This window comes from Podarcis tiliguerta (assembly GCF_965153285.1).
Source record: "Podarcis tiliguerta genome assembly, chromosome: 14".
Lineage (NCBI taxonomy): Eukaryota > Metazoa > Chordata > Lepidosauria > Squamata > Lacertidae > Podarcis > Podarcis tiliguerta.
In genome coordinates this window covers 36,762,937-36,789,169 of record NC_139547.1, presented here as the reverse complement: position 1 = coordinate 36,789,169, position 26,233 = coordinate 36,762,937, and the positions used below count along the sequence as shown (strand labels likewise).

General features: G+C 40.2%; 1 protein-coding gene across 6 annotated transcripts in view; it reads right to left on the bottom strand.

Moving 5' to 3' along the window:
* Positions 1-26,233, bottom strand: part of LOC310663962 (ankyrin repeat and fibronectin type-III domain-containing protein 1-like) — a 328,708-nt gene that overhangs the window by 249,336 nt on the left and 53,139 nt on the right. For 5 of the 6 annotated variants that reach the window (XM_083412403.1, XM_083412405.1, XM_083412400.1 and 2 more), the window contains 2 exons: positions 12,395-12,588; positions 8,575-8,804 (listed from right to left, as the gene is read on the bottom strand). In XM_083412403.1, the coding sequence (XP_083268529.1) occupies positions 8,575-8,804; positions 12,395-12,588 (424 nt within the window). Of the gene's footprint in view, positions 1-8,574; positions 8,805-12,394; positions 12,589-13,465; positions 13,587-26,233 lie in introns of all 6 variants that reach the window. The other variant, XM_083412404.1, reaches the window with a different exon arrangement.

Genomic DNA, 26,233 nt, shown 5'->3' with positions numbered 1-26,233 from the left:
CTTACTGAGAAAAGAGTAAATATTGTCACAGCCACTATGATTAATGGGATCAGTTTTGTTGCCTTAGACAGTGGGGGAATGTATGTTTGAGTTGCTACATTCTCTGTCTTGCGTGGTCATTCCACCCCCCCCATCCCCATCTCTGCAGGGAGGCCATGAAATCACAAGTACATATCCTGATGTTTGTTTTATAGTGGCTTTGACTACACAAACAAATATACATACATACTCTGATGATGTGCTCGTGAAAGCTGGCCACCAATGCAGTAGACTCACTGCACTGCCCTACCCATTTCTTACTACTTCAGAAGAATCAAGAAACATCCATTTTAGTAAATACTTTTAGTACAACTATACACACCAGGATATAATCTTGTAAACATTATTTTTTAAAATACTAAAAATATATGTTGTCAAACAGCATTCTTGTTCCATTATGATGATGATGTTGCTTCTCTGACTTAATATAGTTGCAAACCACAGCTTGTCTCACAGTCAGACCTAAATGACTAAATTTATATCTTCAATCATCATTTGACAACTGGATAATTTTTTAGTTATGATAGCTTTAACTTTTCCTACTTCAATTAATAGCAGAAGTCAAGTTATCAATCAGACTCTTAAAGGGTGTTTTTCCAGATGCCTGGCATGTTTTGCACAATATATGCATACAGTACATTTTTGTTGCTAGGGAACTCAACTTCTTCCCCAAAGGAAGCATTTGTGTTGCTGAGATAAACCACATTTTCCCAGCAATATTGATAGTTGGAAAAATAGGATTCCATCTCAGATACCATTTTTAATTCTATTTTTATTTTATGTTCTACATAGAGCAGATGTGCACGAGGGACACAGACATGTATGGGGTATGAAATCACTTGTGACAAGAAGCACATTCTGTCCCTTCCCCACCCCTCACATGCCTATACTGTTTAAAGAATACTGCTTATACTGTTTAAGCAATCAAAGGTTTTCAATATTTTTGGGTCCAGGGCTCCCTTGGCCAACTACCAAGGCACCCCTGTGGGGCTCAGGAGCCCAGTTATGTCACTCCTTGCCTGCAGAACTGGCAGCCTCTCACCATTTTTCAAAGACCCTTCCTTGTGGAGTGTTCCCTCAGCCTCCTCTCTTCTCCCCTCTTCTTGGGAGTCCTCTGGGCTCCTCGTCTCTGAGCTCCCCACCACCACCACAAAGAGAGGTGCCTCCTCCCACTGCCCCACAGGGGCCAGAGTAGCACCCCCTAGTCAGCCCCTGAGGCACCATTCACCTGGAGAGCTTGTTGCCAGGGCTGCTGTAAAAAACAGCTGTACAAGTCTCTGGGAGGCAGAGACTGAGAGGGTATCAGAGGATGGAGGGAAGGATAGAAGAGGAGGCCAGTATTGCCCGTGGTACCCCTGGCCATGATTCAAGGCACCCTAGGGTGCCACAGCACACTGTTTGAAAACCACTGCCTTAAATGTTATCTTTCTGTAAAAACTGTACCACTCAAGCAAGGAAGCCTTTCTGAGGTTCTTAAACAAAACAATGAACTGTGAGCAACAAAATGGCTACCACCCCCACCCTTATATCCATTTCCCTTATATCCATTTCCCCTTTCCCCCTCACTAGTGATAGCAGTGTATCTGGGTTTAGGCTTTAATTAAAGTTCTGTCACAGTAATACTGTTCATTAATGGTAAGCCATAAATCATGGTTTATTGTAATGTGCAAAAAGTCCATTATACTATTTCAAGGAAATATTGCGGTTTGAATTTTGGTAAGGCTACAAACGGGAGTGTGTTCCACAACTATAGGCTATTCATTTGTTTACTATTTTCATTCCAACTTTAAAGGAAACAGATCTGTCCAATGTGGCTTACAAGCAAGTTCAAAACACATTAATACAATCACATTCAAAGATACCTCATCAGGAACCTTATCACAGAGCAAGATGTCAGGTGGCCTGGGAGAGATGGGAGAAAAAGAGCGAGACAGTCTCTAAAGCAGTTCTCACTTGCCTCCTTTGCTTTCCTACATATATAAATTACTACTGGATGAATTATAAAATAGAAAAGAAATCATATAAACTGTCATGTCTTCACTGCCAGCAGCTGTAATTCTGATAAAGGCTTTAGTGAACAAATCAGGTCAGCACATAGGCAAGGCACAAGTTACAAGGTGCAGCAGGTACCTAAGAGGTATAGACAACTGGCCAAGTACAAATAAATATATTGATCCAACAAATGACATGGGCATAGCCAAGGGGGGCGGGGAAAGCCAGCTGCCCCCCAAATCAATAAAAATACATAGCTAACTCAGGTTCTGCCCTCCCTAACAAAAATCCTGGCTACACCCATGCCCCTGCACATTCCTTCAAGCAGGTTACGTCTGTGAGGTATGTTCCTGCTGGAGCTGGCAAATGGAGGCAGTTTTGGCCCTAACTCAGCATCTGATTTACACTTCACTAACAGAAGCAGTGCCAGGGGTGACTCTACAGCAGGAGATATCTAACTAGGGGTGTCCAATATCAAAGGAGCAGAACATTCTTCTACCAACCCATATGGCCCCTCCCCTGGATCAAGTTCTCATTCCCTGGATTATTGGCCTCCCCTCTGGGCTCAGACACTATTTGGAAATCCCAATTTCACCTCCCCAATCCCACTAGGACCCTCCACAGTGTCATCCAGCTCCAATTCCCTGAACTCTTCCCATTTCTCCTCAGGATCTGACCATCATCTCCATGACATCTCTACAGGACTCATTAACATTCCATACAGTATCATATACAGCATTTAAGTTACAGATTGCACCTAACTTACAATATTAGTAATCTAAATACAATTTCAAACTGAATAAAGGGTTCTACTCTATTTAAGGCCCTTTGTCACAATTCTTCTTGTCCCATGATAACGTGGCAAAGAGATTTACAATGGCACTGCTCCTAAGCAAGTTGGGGGTGCTCTCCTAGGGCCACATAAATCATCCCAAGGCACAGCCTCTGAGAAAATTGGCTGCTGTGGTGTCAATAAGCAACTTTCAGAAATTATAGTTCATTTAAAAGACTCATGGAAAAACTTGAAACACCAACTCTGCCTCCTTCAAATCCCTTTTGCATTAGGACCAGGAACATTCTATATTACACCTGGGAGACTAGACAAAGATGCTGCTAAAAATAGTCCAATCTCAGTTTGATCACTGGTATCAAGCTGTTTGTTTATCCTATAAGCCAGTTAAACCTGGATATTTCAAAGGCATTGAAGCTTTATCAGCCTAAAGGACTGTGGAGTTGACAATGACAAAAGCACACATGCTGAAAAAGGACTGTCACACAAGCCAGTCCTATTGCTGGAAGCTTAGAAAGATAATGCAGAATTATCCACCATGGCAATACCTAGAATCACTGTAACCTGTTGGGTGCTTTGCACATAGTGAGAGACCACAGCTGAATGTCTTTTGTTCCTCTTTCTGTCATTCTTGATAAATGTCTTAACAGTTCAAATATAATTGCCAATGCTACTTCCTACATTTTCAAACCGAATTGGAAGAAATTCATTTCAATCTAGTCAACTACAGACACTGTCTATACTAGTTCTCTACCCCACACCAGGGTCAAACTGAAACACTTTCAAGCTGCATTTGCACATGTGAAGATGTTTTCACTGAAGGTAATTTCCAGAGGGATAGTAGTATTGATCTTTTGTAACAACAAAAAAAGAATTTTGTAGTATCTTAAAGGCCAACAAGATTTATTATGGCATTAGCTTTTGTGGGCTATAGGCCACATCATCAGGTGCATGTTGTAACTATTCCTGGGGGCTAGCCTGGCCCTGCTGATCTGGTTTTTTTTTCTTTTTCCAGTTCAGTAGGTGGGTACTGTAGTCTAAGAAACTTCTGGTGTGAATCCTTAAGCTGTGAGACAGAAGAGATGTTGTCTTTAAATAAAATAATAATTTTAAAAGCTCAGTATCATTAGAAGCTCCCAAATTACTCTGTGGTTCGATTAGTATACTTTAGTAAAAACAATACATATTTATGGGGGGGGAGGTACCTAGGAAGTTAAAATAAAATCAAGGATTTTGAAATTTCTAATAAGAGCCTGTGGGTAGCTCAAATTTATCAAGAGTCTAATGTTGCTAAGCTGTATGTATATCCTTGCTTGTGTTAGTTTAATAAAATAATTCCATTTTATTTTAACTGTAGAAAGAATGACATTAATATGCAACTCACTACAGTGTTATAAGTCTATGGGGACATACATTGGAGTTCATGACTGCTATCTGCCGTCACAATTTCCCTTAAAAGTAGCTTGAAATAATTTGTTCCCATGTCTAATATCAATTGCACACTGTGTGGGAAGCTTGTCCGTCTAACTCTTGTTAAACTTCTTTGCTACTTTCTTACACTCTCAAACATTCCTCACAGAAGTAACAGACAAAGCCAAATGAATCCCAGATACTAAAGAGACAGCTATATTCACACAAAAATAAAACAGAAATGTTTGGAAAGAAATTGGGGAAAGATACCCAATGTTAGAGAAATGATACCATAATAGAAAAATCAGGTATACTTCTACAAGTGTTACTTTTTTTGTAATCTGCTTTGAGGGTTTTTCCTGCCCACCTGCCCTTCTTGGTGGAAAAGTTGAATTAGTTGAATAGGTTCATCTCAGGGACAAAGAAAAGAAAACACCAATAGGTTTTTAATTCCTTCTTGGTAGAGCAGGTGGTAACAGCCTCTTTAAAGTGAAGCAGTAATCAGACCACACTTGAAGAAACCTAGGCCTGTCCCCAGAACATGTAAACAACTATAAGCCAGTTGCAACATCCCTTTTTCTCGCTTTGTGAGCAACCTAGAGAATTATGGAGCAACTATTAATAAGTAAATAAACTAATTATTAAATAGATTCCTGACCCAAGTGTTCAAACAGGTGATTGCCTGACAACTCTATACACTCTTAAATAGATTGATTAGCCTACTCTGGTATTTTATGTTAAAAGGTACTCCAAGACTCAGACTGATTTCAAGAACTGAGAGGAAGAGGAAATCTCAAGGGTGCAGAAAAAAAAAAAGGTTGTGTTTGCTCTGTGTGCTCCAAAGCACGCTTTTTCTTCAGTGGTACAGTGGTACCTGTGGTCACGAACGGGATCCATTCCGGAGGCCTATTCGCAACATGAAAAGCCCACAACCTGAAGCGCCGTATCTGCGCAGGTGCCCTAAACCTGCTGCATCATGAGGCACATGAATCTTGTAGCTTTACAAAATAGGTATCAATTAACCATTAGGGTTCTAGAAAAAAACACCAAGATTATCAGAAGCCTGAAGCATGCTGATAGTGTCATTAAATAGTTCAGTCACTAGGTGGCACTAGAGTTTATCTCTGGAGTCAGGATGCTCTCATTGTGAGAAATAAAATAAAATAAATTAGTAGTAGTAGTAGTATTTCTAGTTTAACGTGATGTGCCCTCTAGGCATGCCGTGGCAATAAGAGCATAATAATAGAATCATGAATACGGAAGGACCATCTATCTACTTACCAATCAAGATTACAGGGTGCCACTGTCAGAAGGACAGTCAGAAGGACTATCAGTATTAACAAATATCTCTGTAAGCCTGAGAGACAGTGGAAGGAGGAAAACCTTCCTTTCTTCAGAAGGAAATATGCAGGAAAGTGGGTAGAGGGAGATCAGTATCTGTACTGCTTTCTGGAAGCTTAGAATTGAAATTCCTAAAGGGATCTCTCTGCCAGTTTTCCGAGTAGCACACTCAGGAGCTCTTTCTATTTGTTGTAAGCCAAGATGGTGGGGACTTGAACAAATCATAGAAACTGTAAAGAGAAATGTGCCTGTATCCCAGGTACCACTAAAGCACGCCAATGCAGTTTACCATCTGCATACCTGGGCTGCATCCTTTTGTTTGCCCCTGTAGCAATATTACAAAGCCATTATTGCCGTCACTACAGACTATGCTTTCAATTTATTTTTTTGGTAAGGTGTTTTGAAAGCTGAAAAAGGCTTAAATGATCTCAGGTTTAGCCTTTTCAGGTTTAGCCTCATCTTTTCATTTCTTAAAACTCTGAGCTATCTACAAAGCCAGAGATATAACATCTTAGAACCACAGGACAAGAAAGTACAATGAGACCATGTGGTCAAAGGTTTTGTTTGCAAAAGTGAAGCATTTATCCACCTTCACCACAATTTCCCATAAACTAATCTACACTGTCTAAACCACAGCATGCCAGAGGCACAAAGAACAAGTGCACTGCAGGTGTACAAATACATCCAGATAACTCACTCAAGCAAACTAGACCACATATTTTAAGTGGGAAAAGGAAAAAAGCCACCAGAAAATCTAAGCAAAATGAAAATGCCTTCCCAACCTCTAGTGTAGGATAAAACAACAAAAGAAACTGGCAGTCGGTTTCTTACCCCAAAGCAAAACTGACTCACTCTAATCATCAGAAATCCTTTTGATGCTTTCTGCTTCTCACCACAAATGATGGTATCAAATATGGCTGCTTTCATTCAACTGTGGTTTTTTTCACTTGCAATTTGAAGAACCAGGGTCTTAAATCAGAATCCATCGAATTGTCACAGCAGAGTTCTATATTTTATATCAGAATAATCCATGACTAGCATTGTCATTGCGGAAAAATGAAACCAAGATTTTTAGAGACCCACCAAAGTACCCAAAAAAAGAGCAGTCAGACCCAAGCAAAATGAAAATTTAAACAGCAGCAGAGTTATGTACCAGGCAGAAAAACAATATCTAATATCAAATAGAATGGGGGTAAAGACCCCGGCAACGCATTGTGGAAAAACAGGCAAATAGTTTTGTCACTACTGCCTTTCTCCTTGCCCTCTAACGACACAGGTTTGTAACAACTGCTCCTGGTTTCCTCTCATTGTTTCTGATTATTTTCATGTACTTGCATACAAAATGGAATGTCTATCTATGGAAGCATTGTCTGTCAGTGGATCCCTTCATTACACTTGATCCCTTCATTACAATCCTGAAACTGGTAATGAGGTAAGGAAATGAGCATATCACTGTTCAGATCAGGTGTCTCTCAGAAAGTGGTAAATGAGCCCATTAAATTTTAATAACATCCTACTTTACAAACTGTGTTCCATCTGTTATTTCTGCTCCAGTGCTATCTCCTATTAGACCCAAAATAATACATTTGAAAAAATGTTTACAGCTTTCTTCCAAAGTAACCCCGTAAATCAGTAGTTTTGCTGCTATGAGCAAGCCTATTTTGGTCTTTACAACCCCTACTTGCTGGAGGTAGCCCGCTTAAATTATTAGCCTGTTTATCTTAGGGAATAAGGACTACTTTTAAAGGAGACAGGTGAACCTTCCCTTACTCACATCTAGAGAAGTGAAGTCCTGGAAAGCAACATGGAATGGGCTCTTTGGAATTAAACTGACAAACTGAAAAAAAAACGTCTTATGAAATATTTTTCCCTTTCAAGTAAGTGAAAATCCTTTAAGCATTTTGTTTATGTAAGACAATCTACAATGTTAGGGAATCAAAATTCTAAAATGTGCACCACCTACAATCCTTCAGTGTTTTTGAATTGCTTTCTTTCTTCTGGTGACCTTGAGTCTATAGTTTTTAGATACTAGAAGCAAGTTCTTTTGACATGGCACCTCTCTTGTGCTTGGCTTTTTCATCTGTTCTCCTAAATTTATGTGACATAAATTCTGCTACAGATTGGGAAACAAGAAGCTTATTGCTGTTCATTATTCATTACCCTTCAACACACAGACTGTGGGGCTACAATTTCAAACTCATCCCTTCCTAAAACCAGATACATTACTGATACTGAACTTTGAGTTGCAAACCACAACTCTTCCCATGCATCTCTTTCACTCTTCCTCCAGTAACTGGATTGCTCCTGCAATTTTGGCTTAAAAGCACCCATTTCTATTCTAGGTTTCCCCCATATACGGTTCTGTTCAAGTCAACCTGGATATTTATCTCTCATAGATATACTTGTGCTTTGAAGTCTCTTTACCACTTATGTACTGATGTGAACTGTTATTCTACTGCTGCAAGATTTCTGGTTCAAAATTTTTCAGTCAAATTTTGGGAAGGATTAAAATTGGTGACAACAAATGGAAAAGTCTTCTTATTTTCTTGTGACAAATGCAGGGTTTCAACAGCAGATTTCAAAGCTTAAAGGAAAGTTAGATGTACAATATGTGCACACATTTACCCAACTCAAGCGGAGCATATTTCAGATGCCAAAGTTATACGCTTTAACAATGTAGATGGTAGGGAGCTACATGAAGATACTGAATATCAGATCAATAAGTAAGATTCAATACTTCTGAACGGGCCAATGGGGGGGGCAGTCAGGTACACTCATCCTGCGCCTCAGAGGGCTAAGCTTAGAGTTTATAACTTTATTCTAACAAAACTCCCACCCCAGGCCTCAAACTCTGCACAGACCTGTTTCTGATATACTGCACCATCAGTTTCAGTAGAGTATGCAAGCTGTTTGCAGGAATAACTAACAGTGGTGCAAATTTTGAAAATGCATGGACTGCAAGCCTTTCAATAAATGTGGGAAATAAGCCATTTGGTACTCACAAATTGCCTTCGAAGTTTTGTTTTGACCCGCTCTGTCTTGGTTTCTGTGGGGTGGATAGAATAGCTGAGGGCACTTAAGTGGTTGTCCACTGAAAGGCTCTTCCTCATGTAGAAGGACCGAGTTCTCAAGGATCTGAAAGGCGCCTCGTCCATGGCAGTGCACAGCCTTGGCTGAAGGGCAGGATCCCTCGCAGACTCAGCACAATCATCTTCCAGCTGCCATGCTTCTCCTAGGACAGGGGAGTAAGAAAGAGAAAAGGACCCATAGCCATCAAATAAGGATCCAAAATTAACACTTTTGCTACAAGATTTCCACTTCTTGTCAACATTTTCCTCCGAAGGATAAAAACCATGTTTCCATTAATTTAAGCAACTGTGTTTCCTTCTTGGAGTGAAGATTGTCAGCATGAACAGCATGTTTTTCTTGTCCTTTATTAAGTGTGTACTGCCTAGGTGTACTGCCTAGATGAATAAATATTACTGGTGTGTGTACTCACACAGGTAATGTAAACCCTTGTCAGTAGCTGTAAGATGAGGATGCAAGCAGTATATCACCTATCTTTTTGCTAGCATGAAAAGAGGTCAAAATGAGGGTGCAGAGTTAAGTGAACATTCAATGGACACACACAAAAAAACAGTTTGAGAAAGAAGAACATGCGTAAAAAAGGCAATAAATATTTTTATGAGAAAAGACTCAAAAAAGCTCCATTAAAAATTGAAACCTCTTAGCACAGTACACGCTGCACAAATATAAGGAGCTGGTGTTCTAGCTAGTCTACAACAGTTTAACTACCAGAAGCTCTCTAGCATCTCAGGTGGAGAAGTTTCCCACAGCTGCTACCAATGATAGCTGCTTTGCCTACAGCTGTTAAAATACAGAAAATAAAGCAGCAAAGGCCCTGATCGAACCTCTCTGGTAACTGGCACAAGGGAAGCAGGCAGAGGCCCAACGGAGAGCTGTACAAAGGTTATCATACTAGGAGAAGACAGGCACTGTGAGGACCCTCCCCTGCCGTCAGAGGGGTGCCGCTGGCAGCCAGAAACCCAAATCACCCTATCATGGTTCTTCAGAAACACAAACCACCCCATCATGGTCCCTTCAGTCCCATCCTAACCACAAATAAACTAAACTGAGAGAGTCTCACAAAAACTTTCCAAAACTATTTCAAAGCAAATGATGTAGACAATAGAACAACCCCTCTCCTTTGGAACACTATGAAAGCGGTCAAAAATTAGCAAAACAGAACAAGACATCACAACCCTCTCATCATGCTACAAACAAACAGGAGCCAAAGACTCCTTAAACCTATAGAACAAAAAAGGAGGGAACTCAACTCACTAGAAATCAACAAAACAATGATCAATATTCTATATTCAAAACAACACTTTTACAAGTCTAGAGGGAAAAGCTTCAGACTATCAGCAAACAGGCATAAGGAAAACAATCATCATCATCAATCTTTATTACGGTCCAGAGACCCAACAAATTGTTACAAAGCAATGCAAAATCAACCAAAATAAGAATTCACTGCATCACTAAAAAAGACGGCAACATAACAAAGAAATAACCTCAGAATTTGCGGAATTTTATTCCAACCTAACCCACCTGAAGAGGAAATCAGAAAATTCCTAACAGGGCTGACCATGCCAACCTTAACTGATGAGGAACAGAAATTCATTGACAGCCCTATCACCCCAGAGGAAATAGATACAGTCCCCAAAAAACTGAAACCACACAAAGCCCAAGGGCCAGACGGCTTTACAGCAGAATTCTACAAGAAATTCAAAGAACCCCTGATGCCCTACATGACCCGTCTATTTAATGACATCATAAAAGAGGGCCCCATTCCTGAAACCTGGACCTCCTCTAAAATGGTATTTATCCAAAAAACCACTCAAAGACAGCCTCAAAGTAAAATCATGCTGCCTGATCTCATTAATAAACCAAGACTACAAGATATTCACATCAATCTTGGCTAACCACCTAAAAAAAATTCTACATAAATTAATAGCCCCAGACCAGATTGGCTTCGTCCCTGGTCGCAATATAACAGAACCTATTAGGAAACTACTGAATATAATCAAACACTGCAAAACAACAAAACTTCCACTGACAATTATGTGCCTACACATTCTCAAAGCCTTTGATTGCTTAGAATGGAAATGCCTACTAGCAGTACTAACCAACATGAAATTTGGTCCCAAGTTCTTACAAACCCTCAAACAAATCTACTCCCTAGCCTCAGCATAATGCAGGACTAACAGTGTGGACTCTAATACCATAACTATCCGAAGAGGCACAAAACAAGGATGTCCACTGTCTCCCTTCCTCTGAAACCCCTAGCAATCTGAATCTGAGCAGCAACAGACATCAAGGGAGTGGAAACAAAAGGCAGAACCTATAACTTAGGGCTTTTTGCAGGTGGCCTGATGGTCACGCCAGACCCCATAAACACAGTAGCTACCCTAAACAAAGAACCCGACACATTTGCAATGGTGTCAGGTATTTGAGGCTATGTGTTTCAACACACACTCCCTCAAATATCGAAAAAAGAATTCACCAACATCACTAAGGTAAAACTCTGCAGCACCAAGTTCAGATACCATGGGGTACAAAATAACCAGACACCTCAACAAACCATACCTCCACAATTACAACCCCCTGTGGTGACAAATCAACAAAGACTTGAGAAAATGGAACAACACCAACTTCAGCTTCTCAGAAAAAATAGCTATGATCAAAATGATCACCCTCCCAAAAGTAACCTACTTATTCCAAACCCTCCCAATCTGATTCCCCCAACCCAACTTCGCAAATGGCAGAAAAAATTACACTTGTTTATCTTCTCACACCAAAAACCAAGAATAAACACAAAAAACTAGGGGGTACCCAAATGCCCTGGCTAATACATCACCAATTACATGTCTTCATAAACAATCCAGTAATAAAATCAGCACCAACGAGGCCTACAACAGTTGGATGGCGCCTTGTGCTCCTCCTTCCAGCAACTCCTGCAGTCAAGCTGGTGCCAAATGTATCGCTCTGCTTTCATTTGGACCACATCAGCAAGACCAAGAGGGTGGTCTTGTTGTCTGAGCAGTCCAAGACCTTCATACACACTGCTCAGGGTTATGCCCCAGAGAGTTTACTTTGGTGCTGCTAACAGCAAAAACAACATGGGAGGCAGCAGTTACAAGTTATCCATCTCTGTAGCCACAGCAAGCACTGTGATTTTCCAGTGGTTTGACTTCGCGCCCGGAGGTACACTGCACTGCCTGCTGAGACACATGGGGCAAGCAACAACTCTGACACACAGAGAAAAAAGAAACTGAAAATGAAGGTGCGTTTGTAATACAGTATATTAAAGTGGAAGGTAGTTTTCTAAAGGTAGTTTTTAACTAGAAAATGTTTAGAACCATGTTTCTTAATGATTTAAAGCCAGAGTCAGCAATTTTTTTCCAGCAGGGGGCCAGTCCACTGTCCCTCAGACCTTGGGGGCGGACGGCGGACTATATTTTGGGGTGGGAAACTGAACGAATTCCTATGCCCCACAAATAACCCAGAGGTACATTTTAAATAAAAGGACACATTCTACTCATGTAAAAACACTCTGATTCCAGGACCGTCTGTGGGCCAGATTTAGAAGGCGATTGGGCCAGATCCGGCCCTTAGTTTACCTACGCATGATTTAAGGAGTCTCCTGAAAAGGTGGCTGCAAAAGAGCTGTCCTCAAGCTTTTCTCAAACCTTTGGCAGAACATAAATTTAATTAATAATAAAAACATAGTATACAGGATTACTTACATTTATTGAAACTTACCTGTAGAGGGCACTGTACATCCTTTTTGACAGTCAGGGGCAGAGTGATTTCTGTAATGCTTCTGTTCTGGCATATCTTTCTTGTACAATTTTGAATCTAGAAGTGGAACGCGGTTTATGATTGGGGACTGAGGAATGCTGGGAAGAGTCCTTGACTTTCCTAGTACAGGTCTCTGTGGCTTTCTGTCTAATGACCTTTAAAAGGAGAAAAGAAAGAGATTGCAATCAGATGTGCCTATGATTACATTTTTTTTATTCCTACTAGTGAAGTAGCAGATTTTTGAAATTAGGTGAGTTCAGAACACAAGACCCACCTTGAGTTGAAAACAGTTTTTACTCCGTATTCCAAAACCCCTTTGAATTTAGCTATGTTCATCATGAGTAAATCCCAACACCATCTCCAGAACTTACATTCAAGAAATAGTAACAAGATGAAGGGGCAAGGGGGGGGGGCGCTACTCATTTATATTTCCATTACACCGAAAAGCTTTACCAAAGCTATTGGCACAAAACATAGTTTCAGGGCCTTTAGTAAAGATCCTGGACCACTCAGAACTACAAATCCAATAAATCTCATGCTAATGAAAATACAAAGATAAGCCTTGCATTTCACCCTGCCACCGCCACCAGTCACTGCTTCTGGAAGGTACGGTAAGTCATGGAGATTCCAAAAGGGGGAGGCAAGCTAGCTGCAAAGATCTTTACTGAGCCTTTTTTTGCAGACATTCCCAGACAATCAGGTGCATTTTATTTTTATTTTTTTATTCCTTTCAAATCAAAATGTGGATTCCAGCTTAACTTCAGTAAGAAATTTCTGACAGCTAAGAGCTGTTGGATGGTCGCCTGTATGTATGATATTTCTGCATTGCAGGGAGTTGGACTAGATGGCACTTGGAGTATCTTCCAACTCTACAATTCTATGCTTCCAAGATTCTAGGGTGGCTAAATATTATGCTGTTTCTCCCATACCAGTCTCTACAACCACAACAGGCACTGTAACTCTCCAATAGTTTGATTTTAGCCCCAAAGGCACACAGAGACCCAAAAAGCCAATCCTTAATGACTGACTCACCTCCTTTCACTTGGATTGGCTCCAATCAACAGAAAAGGCGAGAAGTCTTATTTTCCAAGGCCAAAAAACTCTCCTGTCATGCTGATTGGGCAGCTCTGGGATACTGGAAGCAGGGACTCTGCTGCAGAAATAACAATGGGTCTTTCACTCCCTGCAACCCTGGACCACTACACCGCTGCTTACAGATAACCGTCACTGGAGTCAGAGAAAAGAACTCACACTTCTGGGGAACTGATGTTTTGATCTGCTCAGCTGCAGGCAATGATTTATTAAGGATGAAGTAAAGAACAAGGGATACATGAAGAAGCATGGAGCCCAGTCTCAATTATTATTTCACAAAGAATTTTGGCCTATTTTGCTTTCCAGTTCTGACAGTGGAATATATTCTCTGGGGATTTGCAGATCTGTGCTTGCTTTCTTTCTTTATCTCTCTTTCTCTCTCTCTTGCCAAACTAGATGATATTTAGAAACACGTGAAATATCTCCATTAAGGAAAAATAAGTAAAGCACAGCATCAGATGCTACAATCAAGAGAGGCACAACAGAGGGAGGGACTGGGCTAGATGGGCAAATATTGTGATTTTTAATTCCTCGTAGAAGGCAAAAGAGTCACCCAGCATCTGCAAATCCCTCCCAAAAGCATACCTACCACACAGCCTTGCTGCAGGAGGTGACATTCCACTAGCAAAGGCCCTCAAGGAGACTACATGAAGATTGAACAAAGGTCAGTTATAATCAACTGCACCAAGGCCTATAAATAACTGTTGTTTTGCTTTTTCAGCTGTGGAACTCATAATCAATGTTTGACAAGGATTTTCAAAATTCTTCCACCTAAAGTTATTAACTAGTCATTATCAATGCCTACCTGCTGAGCAAACCATAAGGGTATGGAAGATTGTATTGCTACTAAATTTTGCCCAGATGTATTTGCTGCTTGGGAATCAAAGCTATGACATGAAGGGGTGCTTGCCAATATTAAAAGAATGGCCACAGTATACAAACATTTTGAGTTGGATAATTATTTTAAGTTCCAAATACAGTATATAGGATGGATAACGTGTTTGGATCGGACAAACCACTTGTGCCCTAGATCCTTGCCCCTCTTGACTGATAAAAACTAGCAGGGATGGGATAACTTACTGGGCTGGGGAGATGATTAATGCCTCCTTCTGAGAAGGGGTAGTGCCTGCCTGCTTGGAGGAGGCAGTGGTAAAACCACTCCTCAAGAAACCCTCCTTGGCTTTGGAAAATCTAAGTAAGGACCAACCAGCTACTAATCTCCCCTTCTTGAGCAAGGTTCTTCAGCAGGTGGTTGTGGACCAGATCTTTTAGATCCCTTTCAATCGGAGTTTTGGCCCAGTTTTGGCACAGAATATGCTTTGGTCACCCTATATGAAGACTTCTGTTGGAAGAGAGACCTCATTGACCTTTCAGCAGCTTTTGATACCATTGACCATGGTATCTTTCTGGAGCAGCTATCCGAGTTAGGAATGGGTGGCACCACTTTGTGGTAGTTCCAGACCTACTTGGATGGATGTTTCCAGAGGGTGTTGCTTGGGGAGTATTCTTCAGCCCCTTGGTGCCTTTAATGTAAGGTTCCTCAAGATGTGATTTTATCCCCTATGCTGTTTATCATCTACATAAAACCCCTGAGTGGGGTTATCTGGGTGATTGGAGTATGCTGTCACACATAGCTGATATGCTGATGACATACAGTGCTACTCCTTTAAATATGCAGGTGAAGCAGTGAATGCACTGAACCATTTTCTTGCCTTGGTAATGGACTGGATTAGAGCCAACAAACTGAAGCTCAATCCATGTAAGTCTGAGGCACTGTTGGTGGATGGTTCCCTAGACCAGATGGATGGAAGGTGGCCTGTTCTTGATGGGGTTACACTGCCTCTGAAGGAGCAGGTACCCAGAGAGACTTGGGGGTACCTCTAGATACTTGGGGGTACTTCTGGACCCATTGCTGTCATTTGAGGCTTAAGTAGCCTCAGTGGCACAGAATGCCTTCCATCAACTTCGGCTGGTGGCCCAGCTGCACCCCTTTTGGACAGGGACAAACTACTGTTGTCTATGCTCTGATAACTTCTAGGTTAGATTACTGCAACACATTATACATAGGGCTGCCTCTGAAGATGGTAAGGAAACTAGTGCAGAATTCAGCAGCCAGGTTACTCGCTGGGGCAAGACAGTCTGAGCATATTAATGTAGGGATGAGCAGCCTGCAGCCCTAAATATGCTGCTGGACTACAACAACTTTTTTTAGAGGGAGAGCATTTCCTTCAGGGCTGCAGTGGGAAGGATAGGCTACAACTCACTTCCCCATATAATGCAATTCTGAAAAATATTGCAGCCTCAAGCCTGCTATTATTAATTTTCAACTGATGTGGCTGTGTCATGCCTCGTTTGGCCTTGAGCTAATTTGAACATATGCCTGGCTATTCTAAACAACCAGGAAAACCAAAGTCTCCCAGATTTATTTTGGTGACCCACTTAAGGCAAAAGCTCTCAGGTAAGTGTAAAGAGAGCTGCAGGCTTACTTTTCCACCTTCAGCACAAGCCAGAATTAAGTGCAGGGTGCACCTATACGTGCAGTAGGTGTGGTCAGAGTGTAATCCACTGTGGACTTCATGACAAATGTCAAGTAATTCATCCTAAAATTCCATTACAAAATATTCCACTGGATATGGGGCCGTTCTAACATTCAGAGTGGCTTCTGGTGCAGTTCAGAGTCAGTGTGCCATTAAAATATCCACTGGTAAATTACTTTTCTTTAGAATCATCCCCATATCAGAATTCCTGGGTGGATATTTTACATGAAAGTGCTAGTGCTTTCAAATAAGTATGTGAATTTTGAGATCATGCAGTCATGTAGAAGACTGTACACCATAGCTTGATGCCCAGCAGACACCAGTCCTAGATTTTTCTGCATGGTATTCAACTAAGTTTTAGTCATAGTAGACCCATAGAAATTACCTAAAATTTCTGTTATTTATGACCATTGACCATGCTGGTTGGGACTGATGGGAGCTGAAGTCTAACTAAAACTGGAAAGTCACAGGTCAGCCACCCCTAAATGCAAAGTGGACTAATTGTACTTCATTGAATTTTCACTCATAATTAAATCTTTCCATTCAACTACTCTGGAGCAACTTTTCAGATTTATTTAGTTGTCTTATTAAATGCAAACCAGACAAACATTAAAACTCATCTCTATAGTTTTGGGGTGTGGAAAAGAGTAACACATATCTACTTCCTCCTCAAGAACTCCTTCCTCCTTTTCTATTGTACATTATAATAAGTTGATGGATAGTAGTTTTATTGAATTAAACTAACTGGCATTTGCTTGTCTATAACATTCTTTTAGCAATGGTCTAAGACCCAAACAAATCAGAAAGTTTGATTCTTAATAATATTTAAATTGAGACCACTGGAATTCTTTCATCTCTAACACTCATTCAAAAGAGATGTCTGAAACCAGCTTGAAATGAACTATACAGTCTTTTCCCATATAGCTGGAGTTGCATTTTCACCTATTGGACACCGTCACCTCTCAATTCTTGAACTGAGGATCAGCAGCAGTAAGCAATGCGGCCAGGTACTAATAAAGACTGTTTCTTAAAGATCCATCTATTAATTTAAACCATGCAACATTTGCTCATTCCCCCCACATGCGATATACTGATAAGATCATGATACGATCATGAGATAACAGTAATTACCCAAAAGATAGCTATCTCACAAAGCTGTCGTCACGGCCAGAACTCTCTTCACACAAATGCAATTACGTATACATCAATGGAAGAAAGCTTAGCAGTTGATATTTCTATCTCAATATATTAAGTATGATGATGAACACAAAAGAATAATCAATTCATAATTGGTATTCTCTTTTGCTAGCAAAAAAATGCCCCCAAAATACCTTGGTTTCTTTTGGAATTTCCCTAGTAAAATAAGTTAGAAACTCTGACATGACCCAGCCAGAAGCTACATGGCAACATGGAGAAATTAACAGCCACAGTACTTCTGTGCACAGAAATCATATCCTCCAGCACAATCACATTTCCCTTCCCCCGACCCCCGCTTCGTCATGTCTCATGCCAGCTGCCTGTTTCTAGGAGATAACCTAGCAATACTCTGTGATGGCACCGATGCTGGGATGAAGTGACAATGCATCAGGGTGCACAGTTTTACCTCTCAGTCTCCTGTATTGATCACATCTAATTTCGCTTGTAATAAGAGCTTGACTAGAAGGGGGGCTAAAAAGAAGGCAAAACATGGGACTGAGAGGGCTTTCAAAAAAGATGGGGCATGGGGACACAAACCAAGCACCATAAGAAGAAGATGAAGTCATGCAAAGCACAGAAGTCCCATCCCCTGACAACAGGACATCTACTCCAATCCACCCTTTAGTCTACAACCTCAGTGGATGCTGCTCCCAATATATTCAAAGGAGCTGGGACAGAGCAACAGGAGCTCACTCCATTGTGGGGATTCAAATCACCAACCTTCTGATTGGCGAGCCTAAGAGGCTCAGTGGTTTGGACCACAGCACCACCCGTGTCCCACTCTGGGGGATAAAGAAAGAGGGAAAGAATCATATACACAACCTTGAGCTCCTGGGAGAAAAAGTGTGATATAAATAAATCCAACAAATAAATAAATCATGGAAGTCATTTTTAAACAGGCCTCTGAGAATTGTTTTCCCCACTAGAAGTTAACCCATATGCTTCCCCCCACTCTCAGTATAGCATAGACAGATAGTAGCAGGCTCAGGAGTAGCTGTGCTATCTACAAAAGCCAAATAGCAATAGTCTGGGATTACAGCTACTACCTTCTTCCTTATCAGTGCCAACTGACACAGGAAAAATGCTTGTGTGGACACACCATAAAATTATGCTTACAGGCTGAATATTCATGGTGAACCTGTCTGGGAAAAATTTGAATTTGTATAAGGATAACTATGAGAAAATATGGAATGAAATTAAAAGAGATTTAGAGGTGTGGTCTAACTTAAAATTGTCATTAATGGGCCGGATTTCTGTGATTAAGATGAATGTGCTGCCAAAGATGCTTTTTTTGTTTCAAGCCCTCCCAATTATAGACAATGTGAAATGTTTTAAAGAATGGCAAAAAGCTCTTTCTAGATTTATCTGGCAGGGGAGGAAACCCAGAATTAAATACAAATTACTTACGGATTCCAAAGAAAGTGGGGGATTCTCTGTGCCAGACTTAAAAATCTATTTTGAAGCTGCCACACTTTGTTGGATTAAAGAATGGATGAAATTAGAAGATACAGATTTACTAGATTTGGAGGGATTTGATAATGTGTTTGGTTGACATGCATATTTGTGGTATGATAAAGTAAAAGCCCATAAAGCATTTAAAAATCATATAATTAGGAAATCGTTGTATAATGTTTGGATAAAATACAAAGACCTTTTAGAAAGAAAGACGCCCAGATGGCTTTCACCAATGGAGGCAAAGGCCCAGAAAAAAATTAAATATGGATACCAAATGGTTGAGATATTATGACTTATTAATAGAGGAAGAGGAAGGCTATAAATTAAGACCATTTGAGCAAATTAAAGATAAGCTAAATTGGCTACATTACCACCAGATTAACGAATTGTATAAACTGGATAAGAAAAATGGTTTTGCCTTGGAAAAATCTAAGTTGGAGATGGAGTTGTTAGATACTGAAGGTAAAAACTTATCTAAAATGTACAAGCTTTTGCTGGACTGGCATACGAAAGATGAACAAGTTAAATCGGTGATGATAGATTGGGCAAGAGATTTAGGACATAACATAATGTTTGAGGACTGGGAAAGATTGTGGAAGAAAGGGGTGAAGTTCACCGCATGTACTTTGTTAAAGGAAAATATTATGAAAATGATGTATAGATAGTATTTGACACCTGTAAAATTAGCAAAGATGTATCATAATTGTGATAATACAAGTTGGAAATGTAAAGAAAAGGAAGGAACATTCTTTCATATGTGGGGACCTGCTCCAGGGTGAAAGACTTATGGGAAAAGATTTATAATGAATTGAAAAAAATGTTGAAATACACATTTATAAAGAAACCAGAGGCCTTTCTTCTTGGAATAACAGGTTCGGAATTGCCCAAGAAAGATGTTAATCTATTTTTGTATGCCACAACTGTGGCTCGTATTTTGTTAGCTAAAAAGTGGAAAACTCAAGAATTACCAACAGTAGAAGAATGGCAGATGAAGATGGTGGATTGTATGGAGCTAGCCGATCTAACCGGAAGAGTCCGCGACCAGAAGGAGGAGGAACATCACGAAGAATGGAAGAAATTTAATGATTATTTAGTTAAATTTGTTAAGCTAAAATAACTGGAAATAGCGTCCAGATACTTAAAGGGCTTAGGATTGTATCTATGTTAACTGATAAAATAATATGTTTAATACAAGAAGGAGAAGATTTAAAGATATACAGTTATAAGGATATGCAATGAAATTCAACTAAGGGGAAACGAGGAAGTCGTTTTACAAAGTAAATAACTGTTATTTTCAATAAGGTTATGATTTATGTTTGTTATGTTTTGTTTGTTTTATGTTTTTGTGTGTCATTGATATTGTAAAAACTAATAAAATGTTTGCAAAATAATAATAATACAGGCTCAGTATTCATATCACATTAAAGAGGAGGGTTCCAGACAAACACTTTCAATACATCATATCTAGATTTTACATATTTCCCCAATGAGCAAAGAGACAAGTAGAATTCTTAAGTAAGCTATTTTTAAGTGAGAAGTAACAATTATTAATTATGGTCTTGACAATCGTATTATGGAAACCTTCGTTTACATATGTGGAACACACATGAAAACTATCATCTCATTAAACAGCAAAAAAGGGAACTAAAATCAGGGAATGATCTAAAAAGAGAGAACACTACTTATGCCACTCTCAACTCTATGAAAGAAGCATGAGATACAAATATAATCCAATATATTTTCAGCAACCACTGTTGACAGTAATTTGTGCCTTCACATCCTTGATTATCACAATTTCCTAAGCAGAATGACCCCAGAATATTGCTCAGAGTGTCATGGTGTAAAATGAAATAACTTTTCTCCACCAGAGAACAGGCAAAAATAATTTTAATGCACTGATGTTCTATGGTCTAATGAAAGCACTTCATTGCCTTTCTGACTTATTCTGGTTTTTTACCTATGTACCCCCTATGGATCTCATACCTTGTGCATCAAAAAAGTCAACTATTCCAATACAATTTAAAACTGGCCAGTATAAACTTTCCTTTTAGAAATAACAGAAGTGGAATGAACAGTTTGAGGAATCATAAGCTCTAAATCATGCTAAATTTTCTGCATAACTAATAAGGTGCTTCCCTAATCTATTCAAATATTTGAATGAGTAGATGAAATATGGGCCAGAAATTACAGTTTATGTGATTGTTAAATGTTCAGAAGCAATATATTAAAACAAGTTTGTTTATAAAAGACAGATAAACTGGTCTGTCTCAAACTTCGGTTTACATAAACTAGCAGTAGAGGACCACAAAGCAAAGTGACTGCTGCTTCTCTCAATTAGGCTAGGGAGAAGAGAAAAGTACTGGAACGTTCCCTTTCAGGATCTCCTTCATCCTGGACACAGTACAATACAGGGTGTGACTCTGTGATCTGGCTTTATCAGACCTCAGGAGGAGACTCTCAAGGGGGCAGGTAGAGTGCTTGAGGGCCTCAAGAAAAGTGGAACCTCAGACTCTCTGTACTTTGAACAGCTAGCCTATCAAAGGGGACAAGTGGGATGGGTGCTACTCTCATGGTATATGAGGCAGCTGTTGTTTTTTACTGTAGGCAGGTGTTTGTTTTCAAGTAACAGGTGGGTGGAAACATACCCAACACACCAAGTTCAAAACATTAAATTCTATGCAGGCTGTACTGTAGCTTATAGCAGTACAAAGAAGCAGCCTGACCACTCCAGCACTTAAAATTCAAGTTAATGTGAATATATTGTACGGAACAGAACTGTGGAATTAAAAAGGGCCTCAAGACAGGAGTTGGAAACCTGTGGCCATCCAGATTTTGTTGGACTCTAACTTCCTAACTCTAACTTCCTAACGCGGGACTCTAACTTCCTCTAACGCGGGTGGCGCTGTGGGTAAAACCTCAGCGCCTAGGACTTGCCAATCGCATGGTCGGCGGTTCCAATCCCCGCGGCACGGTGCGCTCCCGTCGTTCGGTCCCAGCGCCTGCCAACCTAGCAGTTTGAAAGCATCCCCGGGTGCAAATAGGGACTGCTTACCAGTGGGGAGGTAAACAGAGTTCCATGTGCTGCGCTGGCTCGCCAGATGCAGCTTGTCACACTGCCCACGTGACCCGGAAGTGTCTGCGGACAGCGCTGGCTCCCGGCCTATAGAGTGAGATGAGCGCACAACCCTAGAATCTGTCGAGACTGGCCCGTACGGGCAGGGGTACCTTTACCTTTAACTTCCATCAGCCCCATCTAGATAACCAATTATAAAGAATTATATTGTAAGTTTAATGAAAGGGAAGGGTTCTCTACCTCTACAGCCCAAAATCCAAATCTTTTATTGACGTTCTATCCTTGCTTACCCAGGTAGCAGGGAAATAATCTAACTCAATATATAAATCTTATCGACTGCTGCTACTTTTTTATTAATTACTGAATACAGACCCGGGCTTTCAAATTTCACCACTACTGCATGTAGAATATATATATATATTAATACACATTCTAGTTTCCATGATATAGCACTTTGTAATGGTTTTAATTTTTTTAATTTTTTAACATTTATATCCCAAGCTTTCTTCTGTTATGGAGTCCAAGGCAGCATGAGTGATGTTTCTAGGCAGTTGCCCATGCAGACACTGACGGCACCCCAGGCCTGCTTAGCTTCAGCAAGGTGATGGTCTCAGGAGCCTTCAAACTATATTTTGGGTTCAGAGCAAATCTGCAGAACCACATAAGTGCAGACACTGCATATTCAGCTCTCTAAATGTAGCCTAGTGCCCGTCTACAGGATCAGCCTTTCAATCCTCTCAAGTCTTAAATTTGTACTGTAATTTGCATTTTAAAATAAATGATGAGTGAATTTGTTCAGATTGTCACCACCATAGTACTGTTTCTCCAGAAAGTATTTACACAGCTAATTGCCCATTGCTCAGGACTTAAAAATGCATGAAAAATCCAAATACAGTGCCCCAACTCTTGTCAAAAAAGTCTGCCCTCTCCTCCCTTGTTAATTTACTTTGACTCAAGGGTAATGAACAGGACATGTTTATTCTTCATCCATTAGTCAAAATGGAAATAAAATTAAATAAACACCTATATGTTTATTCTGTGGAACTAGATACACTTTATAATTTCTTACTCTCACTTTGTTCAGCTGGTGATGAGTTACCACCTTCAGCACTCAAGTTTTCATGTTTCAAGTACAGAGTCTATCAATCATTCCCTTAGCTTTTCTCTCAGACCACAGCTTTCACATTGCTTATCAGCTAAAACCACAACTGCCTAATGAAAGTAACATCCAAACTGGCTGGTATTCACCAAAAACTCACTAAATAAATATGACATGCCTCAATAAATCAAACTCAAATTCATCCATGCCAATAATGCAAAGCAAAACACACACGAAGCTGTTTCCCACATAGCAAGCATTCAGAATATGGGAATGGTCGAATGAAAAAAATCTTTTTCAGCACAGCCTCTGGCTAGTGAAAGCACTGAAATATGTAGCCACAGATAGGAATCCACAGGGTGTCACATTAGGAATCATTGTCTGGACACTCAGGAACATGCCATGGACCTCCTCCCATGAAAAGGATTTATATATACCAAATACATGTGGAATTTTACCTGCTTTCTAGGCATCCTTTCAATTTGTGAAGCAATAAATAAATCTAACTAATCCAAACAAAACAAAACCATTTCTATTTTAACCCCAATTTAAAATATTTCATCAAAGCAGTGTGAAGTTTTCTGCTTACTGATCTCTATCAAATCTCCTACTAATCCATTTAAACTAAAGTAAGAATAAGCTCTACTGGCTTCTGCTTTGGCTTAGTCAAATCTTAGTTTCCAATGATATCTTTCTGTAAATCTACATTGCACACAACACTTCTCCCAAAGTGCGTACTACCTATGAATAGCACATTTCTTGTCTGTTAATTAAGGGCCAGTTCACACAACCTTCAGTTGCAAGGGCAAGAATCAATTTCTGGACAAAAGGTGAGCTGTCAACTTTCAGCAAAGTAGCTCTCTGACTTTAAGTGGCTGATCTACCATGTGTCCAAATCTATGGAGTGTGTATTATGAGCTGAGTGCTTGTAATTAGGCAACACTCACAAACTCTAGGCCACATCCAACACTGCAGCTCTGTTGGTGGCACATAAGACTACAATGAGTGCAACAGAAGTTCCTTTTCTTCTTCTATCCCTCCTGCTCTGACCATCAACTTCATAGGACTGGGGGACCCTTCCTGGGGGGAGCAGGCAGGGAAGAAAGCAGAAGTCCCATTGTGCCAATGGTGCCGCCCTGGCAAAGCACTGGATACAACCCTCTGTGAATTTATGGTGAATCCACTCTGCACACTACTCCTTCATGAAAGTTACTAAATTGTGTATGAAACAGTGAAATTTACAATTTTCATTATCTGAAATGGTTGCCCATTTCCCCTTGGAAAACAATACACAAATGAAAAGTTATTGCCTTTTCTTTCACATGTCTCTGCATTTTATGCTATTTTATTGTTTGCATCATTTAATTTTTTTGCAATCCCCCTGTAAGGAGGTATCATAAAATGAGGGATATAAATATATAAAATATTAAATATAAGGATTGCTCCCAGAATCACAATACTGAAGGCATCACTCCTAATTAGAAAAATTCAATTAGCATTAGAATATTGGATTGGATTGCACTTCCCACAGAAACTTTTCAGCACACTGAGAGTGTGACTTCTCTAATAAAGGGGAAATTTTACTCATCTGCTTTATTCAACCTCTTTCCCCTTTCTTTTTGCAAAGCCACATTAGAAGAATCTCCTCCAGTCACAACATCTAATAAGAGCTCTTATTAGATGGAAAGAAGCAATTTTTAGAGTTAAAATGTAAATATTATTTCAACTCTAAAAACTGCTTCCTTCCATCAACTTGCATACAAAATCAGGGTGATGACAATTTTCCATCCACCCTACAGTGACTCAGCAACGAAGCAGTGGGTGGGTGGAGCATAAAATACTCTTTCAAGCATTGATGACTCACAAGTCAAAACTTCCTTTTCCTGAAACAAGAACCAGGTTTTTCACCAATCATCCTGTGTGTACAATTTCCCTTAATACCAATATGGCTTCCTGTTCCAACAACCTAGAAGCATAGTAAAAGGAACTCATGTTGCTATCAATCATCTAGTTCGGGTGTGGGGAACCTCTGGCCCTTTGAACCACAAGCATGCATGGGCAATGACCAGAGATGGTGGGAGTTGTACATAATTCTGTGAAATAAATAACACAATGCTAAAAAAAAGTGAAAACCATAAATCAGAACTCAGTTTAAAAGCCTGTATGGATAAAAATAAGTCTACAGCAAACACCTGAAGGTCAAAGGCTGGGGGTGGGCATTGGGATTGTCTGACCAGGCCCAGACAGAGGGGGGGCCATACTGGCCACTTGGCCCGGGCCTCCAATTGCAAAAGGGGCCTCGGTCAGCATACATTCCCTATGTATTTTTAAAAAGCACTATTGTATATCTATATTTTCCATTTTGTCTTTATATGCAGATACGGTTCTAGCCTTGAAATAAAATTATTTGTCAGCATAACTTTTGTGAAAATTGTTTATATACTTACTTATTTATAAGACTTCAGTTATCCCCAGGGTAAAAAAAAAGGGGGGCACATTATCTACCTGGCCCAGGCCTCTGCCTTACTCCGCAAGGCCCTGTGTCTGACCACAACTAGAAGGGAGATCTACAAAACTGGGTCTACAACTCTGAATGCATGGGTCCTGGTGGATACAAACTGTGTATCCACATTCTAGACCAGCTTGTGCAAAAGGTTCAATCAAAACATTGTTCAGTAGTGGGTCATTTGATTGGCACTCGTGGTCTTCAAAGCTTTTTGAATTTGAGTTTGCTTATTATATGAACATACACTGAAACATTCACAAAACCAGGCTGCACACATAACCAAGTACAACATCACTACACAACAGGAAATAAACAAGTTTATTTTGGTAAGTCTGCTTGCCTCTTATTGGGCAGGAAGTGTTGCAATCTGGCACTGTCCCCACTGCGCAATCCCATGGCAGTGCTGTGTGTGGGGTCTGGTTGGATCATAGCTGGCCTGCAAATAGGCCAATCACAGGCAGGTTACTGTGCAGGACCTCCCCAGGGGCGGGGCCAACTGCATCAGCAGGCGTCACTTGGATCCACACTCGGAATAAATACATGGCCTACCCAGGCTTCTTCATCCAGTTTGTCTTTATAACTTTGTATTCAATTTTGTATCTAACTTGTATCCACCCATTTTCAGCAGCGGTTGGTATTCCCAAACTCAGCAGTTTGGTTTTGAAACCTTTTCCAAATCTAATCTGCCCAAGGGGCATTCCCTCCTCTTATCTTTAATGTATATATTGTTAACTAATTGTGCAATACTTTCTTGTGGCATGTAAAACTGAATGCATGGCTGTTTGCTGGTTATGACTCTTTGTTGCTGTCTACAAGGCTACCCTTTTTAAAGTACAGATCT